General features: G+C 61.2%; 1 protein-coding gene across 1 annotated transcript; it reads right to left on the bottom strand.

Moving 5' to 3' along the window:
- Nucleotides 1–250: 250 nt before the first annotated feature.
- On the bottom strand, nucleotides 251–13,192 carry LOC133215425 (rootletin-like; the record flags this gene model as incomplete). The annotated part of the gene is made up of 16 exons (XM_061359452.1): nucleotides 13,066–13,192; nucleotides 11,541–11,651; nucleotides 10,689–10,874; nucleotides 10,528–10,611; nucleotides 10,358–10,449; nucleotides 10,104–10,269; nucleotides 9,321–9,427; nucleotides 9,029–9,235; nucleotides 8,314–8,410; nucleotides 6,964–7,059; nucleotides 6,729–6,866; nucleotides 5,755–5,891; nucleotides 4,472–4,633; nucleotides 3,590–3,734; nucleotides 1,623–1,988; nucleotides 251–461 (listed from the first exon to the last, which is right to left on the bottom strand). Coding segments are annotated over exons 1-16 (2,332 nt in total), but the record flags the coding sequence as incomplete, so codon positions are not given.
- Nucleotides 13,193–13,449: the final 257 nt, after the last annotated feature.

Raw genomic sequence — 13,449 nt, 5'->3', positions numbered from 1 at the left:
CCCAGTGCCCACAGCCACAACAGCACCAGCCCCAGTGCCCACAGCCACAACAGCACCAGTCAGTGCCCACAGCCACAACAGCACCAGTCCCAGTGCCCACAGCCACAACAGCACCAGTCCCAGTGCCCACAGCCACAACAGCACCAGTCAGTGCCCACAGCCACAACAGCACCAGTCCCAGTGCCCACAGCCACAACAGCACCAGTCCCAGTGCCCAGCGCCCAGCTCCAGGGCTCTCAGGACCGCTCACCCCTGCCCAGCACCCACCTGAGCCCGGCCGCCTCCCGGGCCCGGTCCTGCCCGTGGCGCTGGGCCGCAGCGAGCTGCACGGCCAGGCTGGCGCCCTCCTTGGCCAACCCCTCTCGGGCCCGGCTCAGCCGCTGCAGATCCCCCCGCAGCCGCTCCTGCTCTGCCCGTGCCTGCGCCAGCGCCTCCCCCGCCGCGCTCTGCTCCTGCACCGCCTGCGGCACGGCCACGGCACCGCTACCCCGTGCGCCCGCTCCTCCGGTGCCCCCCTCATCCCCCCGCTCCCCCCACGCACCCTTCCCTTCCCTCCCAGTTGCCCCATGCGCTGTTTCCATCCCTCCCAGTTGCCTTGCCCACCGTCCTGCTTGCCCCAGCCACCTTCCCTATCTCTCCCAGTTGCCTCTTGCACTCTTCTCATCCCTCCCATTTGTCCCATGAACCATCCCAGGTGCCCGTACACACTCTCTATTCCTCCCAAAAGCCCCCGGCACAGTCACCACTCTTCCCATTTACCCCTTGGCACCATTCCAGTTCTCCCATTGCATCCTCCCAGTTACCACATTCACCATCCCAGTTGCTCCCTGCACCCTGCACATCCCTCCCAGTTCCCTTGTGAACAATTCCAGTTACCCCTGCACTCTCCCCATGCCTCCCAGTTACAACATTCACCATCCCAGTTATCCCTGCCATCCTCCCCATACCTCCCAGTTGCCCTTTGAACAATTCCAGTTACCCCTGCACTCTCCCCATGCCTCCCAGTTACAACATTCACCATCCCAGTTATCCCTGCACCCCCCCACCCCCACCCAACAACCAACACCCACCCTCCCCATCCCTCCCAGTTACAACACTCACTATCCCAGATATCCCTGCCATCCTCCCCATCCCTCCCAGTTACCACATTCACCATCCCAGTTATCCCTGCCATCCTCCCCATACCTCTCAGTTGCCCTTTGAATTATTCCAGTTACCCCAGCACTCTCCCCATCCCTCCCAGTTACCACATTCACCATCCCAGTTATCCCTGCACCCTCCCCATCCCTCCCAGTTACCCCAATCACCATCCCAGTTATCCCTGCACCCTTCCCATCCCTCCCAGTTGCCCTGTGAACAATTCCAGTTACCCCAGCACTCTCCCCATCCTCCCAGTTACCACAATCACCATCCCAGTTATCCCTGCACCCTTCCCATCCCGCCCAGTTGCCCTGTGAACAATTCCAGTTACCCCAGCACCCTCCCCATCCCTCCCAGTTACCACATTCACCATCCCAGTTGCTCCCTGCACCCTCCCCATCGCTCCCAGTTGCCCCGGTGCTATCCCAGTCCCCCCCTTCACCCTCCCAGTCCCACGATGCCCGTCCCAGCGCCCCCCGCACCTGCCCGAGGTGCTGCCTCATGCTCCTGTGCTGCTCCCGCAGCGCCCGCAGCTCGTTCCGCAGCCCCCCGCAGCGCTGCTCCTCCGCCGCCCTGCGCTCCCGCTGCAGGCGCAGCCGCTCCAGGGCCCCTGCGCGCTGCCCGCGCTCCAGGCGCTCCCGCAGCAGCGCCAGCTCCCGCCGCAGCTCCCGCACGCTGCCGCTGTCCCGCTCCGCCTCCAGCCGCGCCAGGCCCCGGCTCAGCTCCGCCTTGTCCCGCGCCAGCCCCGCCGCCAGCTCGCTCGTCTTGGCCAGCGCGTCCCGCAGCCGGGAGCCCTCGGCCTGCGCCTCCCGCAGCGCTGCCGACAGCGACCCGCAGCTCCCCTGCGCCTGCCGAGAGACCGCGGCTGATGGCAGCATCCCTGTGCCCAGCCAGCACTGACTGGAGCTGATGGCAGCATCCCTGTGCCCAGCCGGCACTGACTGGAGCTGATGGCAGCATCCCTGTGCCCAGCCAGCACTGACTGGAGCTGATGGCAGCATCCCTGTGCCCAGCCAGCACTGACTGGAGCTGATGGCAGCATCCCTGTGCCCAGCCAGCACTGACTGGAGCTGATGGCAGCATCCCTGTGCACAGCCAGCACTGACTGGAGCTGATGGCAGCATCCCTGTGCACAGCCAGCACTGACTGGAGCTGATGGCAGCATCCCTGTGCCCAGCCAGCACTGACTGGAGCTGATGGCAGCATCCCTGTGCACAGCCAGCACTGACTGGAGCTGATGGCAGCATCCCTGTGCACAGCCAGCACTGACTGGAGCTGATGGCAGCATCCCTGTGCCCAGCCAGCACTGACTGGAGCTGATGGCAGCATCCCTGTGCCCAGCCAGCACTGACTGGAGCTGATGGCAGCATCCCTGTGCCCAGCCAGCACTGACTGGAGCTGATGGCAGCATCCCTGTGCCCAGCCAGCACTGACTGGAGCTGATGGCAGCATCCCTGTGCCCAGCACTGTGACTGGAGCTGATGGCAGCATCCCTGTGCCCAGCCAGCACTGACTGGAGCTGATGGCAGCATCCCTGTGCCCAGCCAGCACTGACTGGAGCTGATGGCAGCATCCCTGTGCCCAGCCAGCACTGACTGGAGCTGATGGCAGCATCCCTGTGCACAGCCAGCACTGACTGGAGCTGATGGCAGCATCCCTGTGCCCAGCCAGCACTGACTGGAGCTGATGGCAGCATCCCTGTGCACAGCCAGCACTGACTGGAGCTGATGGCAGCATCCCTGTGCACAGCCAGCACTGACTGGAGCTGATGGCAGCATCCCTGTGCCCAGCACTGTGACCAGAGCTGACGGGCATCCTTGCGCCCAGCACTGTGACTGGAGCTGATGGGCTCTGCAGCATCCCTGTGCCCAGCACTGTGACTGGAGCTGATGGGCTCTGCAGCATCCCTGTGCCCAGCACTGTGACTGGAGCTGATGGGCTGTGTGCAGGCACCCGGGGCATGAGGAGGAACCTGCTACATGGCTGAGCCTGTTGTTTGGGGTTTGCACCCACTGCATGGGCTGAGCCTGTTGCTGACAGGTTATGCCTGCTGCATATGAGGGTTACACCTACTGCATATGGGGCTTGCACCCACTGCAGATGGGGGATGCACCCACTGCATGGGCTGAGTCTGTTGCTTAAGAGTTGCACCCACTGCACTGGAGAAGGGGGTGTGTGTGAGCCTGTTGCATGTGGGTTGCACCCACTGCACGGGCTGAACCTGTTGCTTAAGGGTTGTACCCACTTCACTGGGGGAATAAGCCTGTTGCATGTGGGTTACATTCACTGTACAGGGTTGCGCCTGTTGCACAGCAAAGGTATGAGAGGAATGAGCCTGATGCATGGGGGGTTTGCCCCCGCTGCGTGGGGATGCACCCGCTGCATGGCAGCAGCAGACTGCATAGGGGGCACCCACTGCAGGGGGGCACAGGGGGTGTCAGGGACCCACCTTGCTCAGCGCCTCGGCCAGTGCCTCCCGCTCGCCCCGCGCCACCTCGGCCTCCAGCGCCGCCCGGCTCAGCGCCTCCCGTGCCTCCAGCAGCTCCTGCTGCACTGCTGCACGCTGCACATCCAGCTCCTCCAGCTGCTGCTGGCTGCAGCAAGGCAGGGGTGCAGCACCCACTGGGCTTGCAGCACCCACTGGGTGTGCAGCACCCACCCGGGACAGGGGTTACAGCACCCACTATTATACAGCACCCACCCAGGATAGAGGGTACAAGCACCCACTATTGCAGCACCCACCCAGGACAGGGGGTGCAGTACCCACTACTGAAGCACCCCCCAGGACAGGGGTTGCAGCACCCACTATTGCAACACCCACTCAGGACAGCAGCTACAGCACCCACCCAGGACAGAGGTTGCAGCACCCACTATTGCAGCACCCACCCAGGACAGGAGTTGCAGCACCCACTATTATACAGCACCCACTCAGGACAGCAGTTGCAGCACCCACTATTGCAGCACCCACCCAGGACAGGGGTTGCAGCACCCACTATTGCAGTACCCACCCAGGACAGGAGTTGCAGCACCCACTATTATACAGCACCCACTCAGGACAGCAGTTGCAGCACCCACTATTGCAGCACCCACCCAGGACAGGGGTTGCAGCACCCACTATTGCAGTACCCACCCAGGACAGGAGTTGCAGCACCCACTATTGCAGCACCCACCACTGCAGCACCCATCTGCACAGGGGTATTGCAGCACCCATTGGAGGGGTGGCAGCACCTATCTTTGGGTGGAGGATGAGGTTGCAGCACCCATTGCAGTTCTGCAGCACCCACTTGCTGGGGGTGCAGCACCCCCTGTGTGTGTCCCCATCTCCCTGTACCTGCGCTCCAGCTGCCCCCGGGCAGCCTCTGCAGCACGGGCGGCCTCGTCCCGAGCATCCTCCAGCCCCTCGCTGCGGCGCTGCAGCTGCACCCGCTCCTGCTGCAGGGCCTCCGCGCGCTGCTGCTCCCCTGCCAGCGCCTCCTCCGCGCGCTGCCGGTCCCTGCAGGACACATGGACACGGGGGGGATGGATGGGGCGATGCTCGGTGTGCAAGGATGGAGGAAGGGGCAGGAGGGAATGGGGACAGATGGAGAGATGTGCAGAGATAAACGTGTAGGGGTGGATGAGGGACGGAGGGAGGGAGGGAGGGATGGAGGGATGGGTGGATGGATGGATGGAGGGATGATGGACGGATGGATGGAGGATGAGGGATGGATGGAGGGACGGATGGGTGGATGGAGGGAGGGATGACGGATGGAGGGAGGGATGGATGGAGGGAGGGATGGAGGGATGACGGATAGATGGAGGGATGGATGGAGGGATGATGGATGGATGGAGGGATGATGGATGGAGGGATGGATGGATGGATGGACGGAGGGATGGAGGGATGGAGGGAGGGAGGAAGGGAGGGATGAAAGGAAGGATGGATGGAGGGATGGAGAGATGGATGGATGGAGGAATGGATGGATGGATGGAGGAAGGAATGGATGGAGGGATGGATGGAGGGATGACGGATAGATGGAGGGATGGATGGAGGGATGATGGATGGATGGAGGGATGATGGATGGAGGGATGGATGGATGGATAGATGGATGGAGGGAGGGAGGGATGGAGGGAGGGAGGAAGGGAGGGATGAAAGGAAGGATGGATGGAGGGATGGATGGATGGATGGGTGGATGAATGGATGGAGGAAGGGATGGACGGAGGGATGGACAGAGGGAAGGATGGAGGGAAGGATGGATGGGTGGAGGGAGGGAGGGAGGGAGGGATGGATGGATGATGGAACAGCGGATGGATGAATGGATGGATGGACGGATGATGGATGGATGGATGGATGGGCAGACAGGGAAGGATACACAGGGACAGACAGACAGAAACATACACGTAGGAATGGATGAATGGGTGGGTGGACACAGGGCAGAATGCACAGGGACAAATGGACCAATAAAAATGTGTAGGGGTGGATGGATCCACGGACAAGGCAGCATGCACAGGGACAGACAAACATATAAATGTGTAGAGAGGGATGGGTGGATGGATGAACGATGGACACCCTGGCCAGGACGCAGGGGCTGGCTGCACAGGGATGGTCAGACGCAGGGGTGGACAGACAGCAGGTACCTGCGCAGGACCTCGGCCTCAGCACTGAGCTGCTCCAGCTGCCGCTGCAGCGTCCCCACACGCCTCTCACTGTCCCCCAGCTCCCGACGCAGGCTCCCGGCCAGCTCCCGGCTGGCATCTGCCTGGCTCCGGGCGTCCTGGATGGGGGAGAAAGAGGGGTGAGCATAAGCATCATTATCAGCAGCAGCAGCAGCATAGAACCAGAGTCACAGACTGGTTCGAGTTGGAACACTCCAAGCCCCTGTGTCCAACCTGGCCTTGAGCACTGCCAGGGATGGGGCAGCCACAGCTTCTCTGGGCACCCTGTGCCAGCGCCTCAGCACCCTCACAGGGAAGAGCTTCTGCCTAAGAGCTCAGCTCAGTCTCCCCTCGGGCAGGTTCAAGCCATTCCCCTTGGCCTGTCCCTACAGGCCCTTGTCCCAAGCCCCTCTCCAGCTTTCCTGCAGCCCCTTTAGGCACTGGAGCTGCTCTCAGGTCTCCCCTTCAGGAGCCTTCTCTTCTCCAGGCTGCCCCAGCCCAGCTCTCTCAGCCTGGCTCCAGAGCAGAGCTGCTCCAGCCCTCGCAGCATCTCCATGGCCTCCTCTGGCCTCGCTCCAGCAGCTCCAGGTCCCTCTTGTGCTGCTGCCCCAGAGCTGGATCAGGGCTGCAGGGGGGGTCTCCCCAGAGCACAGCAGAGGGGCAGGATCCCCTCCCTGAGCTGCTGCTCACGCTCTGGGGGTGCAGCCCAGCACACGGGGGGGTTCTGGGCTCAAGCGCTCACTGAAGCCGGGTCATGGGGAGCTTCTCATTGACCAACACCCCCGAGTCCTTCTCCTCAGGCTGCTCCATCCCATCTCCCCCTGCCTGTGTTTGTGCTGGGATTGCCCCAGCCCCAGGCAGGACCTTGCCCTTGGCCTTGCTGATCTCTGTGAGGTTCACTCGGTCCCACCTCCCCAGCCTGTCCAGGTCCTCATCCCCATCTCCCCCCTGCTCACCTGCAGCTGGAGCTGGCGGCGGCACAGGGCAGCGTGCACAGCAGCAGCAGTGGCACTGGGCGAGAGGCTGCGGTGAGGGGACGTGGGGGGACACGGGGGGGACAGCAGGGGCTGCTCAGGGTCATCCAACAGCACAGCCTGAGGGAGAGGGGAGAAACCCCCCTGTCACAAGGGGGGAAACTGAGGCAAGGGGGGGGGGGGAACTGAGGCCGGGGGGCCGGGGTGTCCCCATCACCTGGGTGATGTCCTGCAGGGTCTGTTGGAGCAGCTCCACCTCTGAGCGCAGCGATTCCACCTCTGCTGGAGATGGATCCTGGGCACGTGCGGCCTCCTGGGTGGATGGGTGGGTGGGTGGAGGGATGGATGGAGGGATGGATGGAGGGATGAGTGGGTGGATGGATGGATGGATGGATGGAGGGATGGATGGAAAAAAAAAAAAAAAAAAAATGGATGGAGGGATGGATGGAGGGAATGGATGGATGGATGGATGGATGGATGAGGAGGATGGATGGATGAGTGGGTGGATGGATGGATGGATGGAGGGATGGATGGATGGATGGATAGATGAGTGGGTGGATGGAGGGATGGATGGATGGATGGATGGATGGATGGATGGATAAGGATGGATGGATGAGTGGGTGGATGGATGGATGGATGGAGGGATGGATGGAGGGATGGATAGATGAGTGGGTGGATGGAGGGATGGATGGATGGATGGATGGATGAGTGGGTGGATGGATGGGTGGGTGGATGGATGGGTGGATGGATGGATGGATGGAGGGATGGATGGATGAGTGGATGGATGGATGGATGGATGGATGGATGGATGGATGGAGGGATGGATGGATGGATGGATGGATGGATGGATGAGTGGGTGGATGGAGGGATGGATGGATGGATGGAGGGATGGATGGAGGGATGGATGGATGGATGGAGGGATGGATGGAGGGATGGATGGATGGATGGATGGATGAGTGGGTGGGTGGATGGATGGATGGATGGATGGATGGATGGATGGATGGATGAGTGGGTGGATGGATGGATGGATGGATGGATGGAGGGATGGATGGATGGATGGATGGATGGATGGATGGATGGATGGATGAGTGGGTGGATGGATGGATGGATGGATGGATGGAGGGATGGATGGATGAGTGGGTGGGTGGATGGATGGATGGATGGATGGATGGATGGATGGATGAGTGGGTGGATGGATGGATGGATGGATGGATGAGTGGGTGGATGGATGGATGGATGGATGGATGGATGGATGGATGGATGGATGGATGGATGAGTGGGTGGATCCATCACATGCATGCACCAGTCATCACCCTGGTATGCATCACACCCAGACATGCAGCATGTGGTCCACCCCCGTGTGCACTGCACTCTGGCATGCACCATGCTCTGGCTGCATCCTGCATCATCCCCAGCGTGCATCATGGCTCAGCATGCACTGTGCTGTGCTCTAGCACACATCACACCAAGGTGTGCAGCATGCACCGTGCTCCAGCATGGAATCACAGGATCCCCAGCCCCATTGCACCCCTGCACCCCCATTCCCCACACTCACCCCAGCACTCACCAGGCTCTGCAGCTGCAGCTTCAGCGCTTCCACCTCCCGCTCCTTCTCCGCATTCTCTTCCCGCAGCCTCTCCAGGGCCAGCGCCTGCTCCGACAGCCTGCACCGGGACATGGGGGAACACCGGGGCATGGGGGAACACCGGGGCATGGGGGAACACCGGGGCATGGGGGAACACCGGGGCATGGGGGAACACCGGGACATGGGGCAGCATCAGGACATGGGGGAACACCGGGACATGGGGCAGCATCGGGACATGGGGCAGCATCGGGACATGGGGCAGCATCAGGACATGGGGGAACACCGGGACATGGGGGAACACCGGGACATGGGGGAACACTGGGACATGGGGCAGCATAGGGACATGGGGCAGCATCAGGACATGGGGTAGCACTGGGAAATGGGGCAGCACAGGGTCATGGGGCAGCACCAGGACACAGGGCAGCATCAGGACATGGGGCAGCATCAGGACATGGGGCAGCATCGGGACATGGGGCAGCATCGGGACATGGGGCAGCACTGGGTCATGGGGCAGCACCGGGTCATGGGGCAGCATCAGGACAGGGGGCAGCACTGGGACAGGGGGCAGCACTGGGACATGAGGGAACAAAGGGACATGGGGGAGCACCGGGACATGGGGCAGCACCGGGCCACAGGGCAGCACCAGGACAGGAGGCAGCACCCACGCACCCACCCCGTGCCCCCAGACCCCTCGTACCGGGCTCCGAGCCCCGCTCTCTCCAGCTCCGCATCCCGCGCCCGTGCCGCCAACTGCTCCTGCAGCTGCCCCAGGCGCAGCTCCTGCTGCTCCCGCGCCGCTCCCGCCTGGCTCTCGGCCAGGCGCAGGTTGGCAGCGAGGTGCAGGCAGGCGGCGTGGGCAGCCCTGCCCGCCCGAGAGGCCTCGTGGCTCAGCTCCGCCAGGTCCCTGCGCGAGGAGGCGCAGGATGGGACCCGGGATCCCTGCGCATCCATAGGGATCAACGCAAGCCCTCCCCGAGCGCCGCACTGACCGCTCCGTGGTGGCCTTCATCTCCCCAAAGTGCCTCCTGAAGGCCACCACCTGCCTCCAGAGGGTCAGGAGCCGGCTGTGCTCGTTGCTGAAGTAGGTGTTGAAGGTCTGTTATGGGGTGCAATGTGTTGGTGCTGACCGCAGTGGTGGGGTCCCTCCCCATGGAGCATCCCCACCTCCCCTGGCCCCACATCCCTCTTCCTTTTGGTCCCCAAATATTCCTGCAACACCCCCCGTGGCCACAACCATCATCCCCATGGTGCTCTATAACCCCAACCCCAATTCCCTCCCACCCTGCAAAGCAAGGGTTGGGGGACTCATCCCCTCCCATCACATGCCACATCGCCTGCATCCCCAAACTCTTCTCCATGCAACATCCCCCGTGGTCCTACATTCCTCCTGGTAATCCTACATCCCTTTCCATGCCACATCCCTCCATCTTTGTGCCTTGCATCCCCTTCCCATCACACGCCCCATCTCCTGCACCCTCAAATTCTTCTCCATGCAACATCCCCCATGGTCCTGCATCCCTCCTGGTGGTCCCACGTCCCCTTCCATGACACATCCCTTTCACTGCCACATCCCTCCATTCTTGTGCCTTGCATCCCCTTCCCATCACATGCCACATCTCCTGCACCCCCAAACTATTCTCCATGCAACAACCTCCATGACCTCACATCCTTCCCATCCTCCCTGCATCCTCCTCCCATCCCCACATCCTTTTCCACCCACATCCCCGCATCCCTCTCCGTGCTCCATGTGCGATCCCTGTCCCCCCCCAAACCTCCTCCTCGCGCCTCCACTCCGCCTCTCGCTGCTCCAGCTCATCCCGTGCCCGTGCCCAGTCGGCCGTCAGCTTGCGGATGTCCTCGCTCAGCGCCGCGTTGGCCACGTTGGCTTGTTCCAGCTGCTCCCGCAGCATCGAGTTCACCTGCACCAGGCTGCTGCTCCTGCGGGGTGGGCAATGGGGGGGTCACTCAAAGCATCACCCCAACGGGGTCCCACAGCTCCTCAGGGACCCCCCCCACCCCCCTTCACCTCTGCTGCTCCTCTTCCAGCCGGATCAGGGCGTTCTCCAGCTCATTGCTGCCCTCCTCCTCTGGCTGCACGCTGCTCACATCCAGCTGGCTCTGCAGGGACAGCTTCTCATCAGCATCCCCCAAAGTGGGGGGGATTCAAGGCAGGGGACCCCTAAACCCACCCCTCACCGTCAGCCTCTCCTGCTCCAGCTCTGTCGCCTTCTCCAGCAGCTGCTGCTCCACTTCACCGCATTTCTTCTTATACTGCAGCACCTGGATGGAGGCAACGGGGAGGGTGGCACCGATTCGGGGTCCCCAGCGCATCCCCGTGTCCCCTGGGAAGGGTTTGCCTTGGCTTGGAGCTTCTGCACCAGCTGGGCCTGGCGCTGCTGGCCCTCCTGGTACGCCTGCAGCTTGCGCTTGTAGGCAGCTTGCTCCTCCTCCAGCAGGCGCCGCAGCTCGATGTTGTGCTGCGCCAGGCTCCGGCTCTCCGATGCATCCCGCTCGCCCGTCTCCAGCCGCAGCGTTTGCTCCAGCTGGGAAGCGGGATAGGATTGATGGCAGCAGAGTGCATGGGGATGTTAAACCCCCGCTGAGCATCCTCCAGTTTCACTCGCATCCACACCGAGCCATCGCTTTGGGGCATCCCATACAAACTAAGACCCCCCAGATTCTGCATCCTCCCCTTTCGCACATACAGGGAGGGGAGGAACAGGAAATTTTGGGGGTGCTTTCAAAAACACCCCAACTTTGAAGCAGGGGCTTCAGCAAAGCCACACCCTGGTTTGCACCGGGATAAAGGAAGCCTGGGTGCATCCACTTTGGGGTGTTATCCTAGGATCTGGGGTATTTTATGGATAACCAGGCACAAACAGAGGGGCTGCCCCCCAAAATCCTGGCAGCGCCTCAATTCGGGTCTCCCCGGGAGCCACATTCAGCATCCAACCACTGCCTAAAGCCCTTTTGAATCCCTCCGTTGCCATGGTGAAGGGATGTGAAGGATGCCCATGGCAGGGGGTCCTGCTTCCCGAAAACAAAACAGGGATGAGGCTGCTTTGTGCATCCCACAGGACAAGCCCTGGCAAGCCCGGACAAGCCAGCTCTGAAATTCCCATTGATGCCACAGCACCTCCACCTCCCAGCATGGGGAATGCAAAGCTTCCAGCTTGGCTGGCTGTGAGTTTGGGGCTATCGGGACTCACCCGCTCGCTGATGGCGTTGTACTTGATGGCCAGCTCATCGCGCTCGGCTCGGCTCTGCGCCAGCAGGTCCTCGACACGGGACAGCTCCTGCTGCAGGATGCGGTTCTCCTCCTGGAGGGACAGCAGCGAGGACATGGCCCCCGCTGCGGGACCGGGACCGGGCTCAGGGCAGCTCCGGGAGCAGTGGGACTGGGATCCAGCTCCGCGATGGAGCCATCAGTGGGGAAGGGGCTGAGCTGAGCCTGCCCCATAAAAAGCCTTTTCCCCCCATCCAGCTGCAAACGCTGCGCCCCAGCATGCAATGGGAGGCAGTTGTGAGGCCACTGGAAGCTTGTTGTGCCCATAAACCCACCGTGGATCTGCAGCTGCAATCACAAGAGGGGTGCAGGTTTGTGTGTGCGACCACAAAACCACTGCAGGTTTGCAACTGAAAGCATGAAACTGCTGCAGACTTGCAGCTGCAGACACAAGCCTGCTGCAAAGTTGCATTTGTGAGCACAAAACTGCTGTGAAGTTGCATTTGTGAGCACAAACCTGCTGCAAAACTGCATTTGTGAGCACAAAACCGCTGCAAAGCTCCATTTGTGAGCACAAACCTGCTGCAAAGTTGCATTTGTGAGCACAAAACCGCTGCAAAGCTCCATTTGTGAGCACAAAACTGCTGCAAAGTTGCATTTGTGAGCACAAAACCGCTGCAAAGTTGCATTTGTGAGCACAAAACCGCTGCAAAGTTGCATTTGTGAGCACAAAACTGCTGCAAAGTTGCATTTGTGAGCATAACCTGACAAAACCCAACACAAACCCAAAGTTGCATTTGTGAGCACAAAACTGCTGTGAAGTTGCATTTGTGAGCACAAACCTGCTGCAAAACTGCATTTGTGAGCACAAAACCGCTGCAAAGCTCCATTTGTGAGCACAAACCTGGTGCAAAGCTGCATTTGTGAGCACAAAACCGCTGCAAAGCTCCATTTGTGAGCACAAAACTGCTGCAAAGTTGCATTTGTGAGCACAAAACCGCTGCAAAGTTGCATTTGTGAGCACAAACCTGCTGCAAAGCTCCATTTGTGAGCACAAAACCACTGCAAAGTTGCATTTGTGAGCACAAAACTGCCTCAAAGTTGCATTTGTGAGCACAAACCTGCTGCAAACTTAGAGCTGCAGCCACAAATCCGCTGCGAAGGTGCCGTTCTGATCACCAACAGACTGCAAACCCAGGTTTGTCATCCCAAACCCCCTTCAGCTTTGCAGCTGCACTCAGACGCACTGAACCCGTGTCTGTGATCTCCGGGGCGCTGCATCCCCCCACTGCCATCCCAAACCCACCCCGACTGCCGCCGCAGCGACGGACCCGGCTCAGAGCTGCCATTTCCCCTCCCAAACCCCATTTGCAGTGGCAAAACCCCATTGCACCGCTGCCTTCTGCAGCCAGCCACCCTGATCCACCCCCTGTGCTGCCGCTCCCGCGAGAGCAGCCGCCGGTTCCTGCTATGGGGGGGACCAGGAAGGGACAATGTGGGGACCCCACCTCAACCGCAGCCTCCGGATCGCTCATGGGCTCCCTATGGGTGGCTGCCGAGCCCTTGGCACCCCTTTGCTGCAGGCTCCTTGCTCCAAAGCCCCTTTGCTGGGAGCCTTTGGGGGCTCCGTGCCTGCGAGAGGAAAAGCGGATGCGTGGTCAGGATTAGCCCGAAATCCCGGCCTTTTGCCTTCCTCTTCCCCGTGTGACGGAGGGAGCGGGGACCCTCCTCTTCCTGGCTGCCTCAGGGGTCCCAATGCCTCCCAATGGATCACTGTAACACCCACCACCACCAGTCCCCCCATCCATAGGGATCTGTCCCTAAACCCCCCCCCAAGGAGGCTCTTAGAGAGGAGAGCGATCAAACTGATGTAAAACACCGAACCCCACCGA

This window comes from Neopsephotus bourkii, unplaced genomic scaffold, assembly GCF_033783945.1.
Source record: "Neopsephotus bourkii isolate Nb327-2 ecotype Australia unplaced genomic scaffold, CSIRO-AGI_Nbou_v1 NB_981, whole genome shotgun sequence".
NCBI lineage: Eukaryota > Metazoa > Chordata > Aves > Psittaciformes > Psittacidae > Neopsephotus > Neopsephotus bourkii.
Note: the sequence above shows the minus strand (reverse complement) of the source record. Positions and strands in the feature narration are given on the sequence as shown.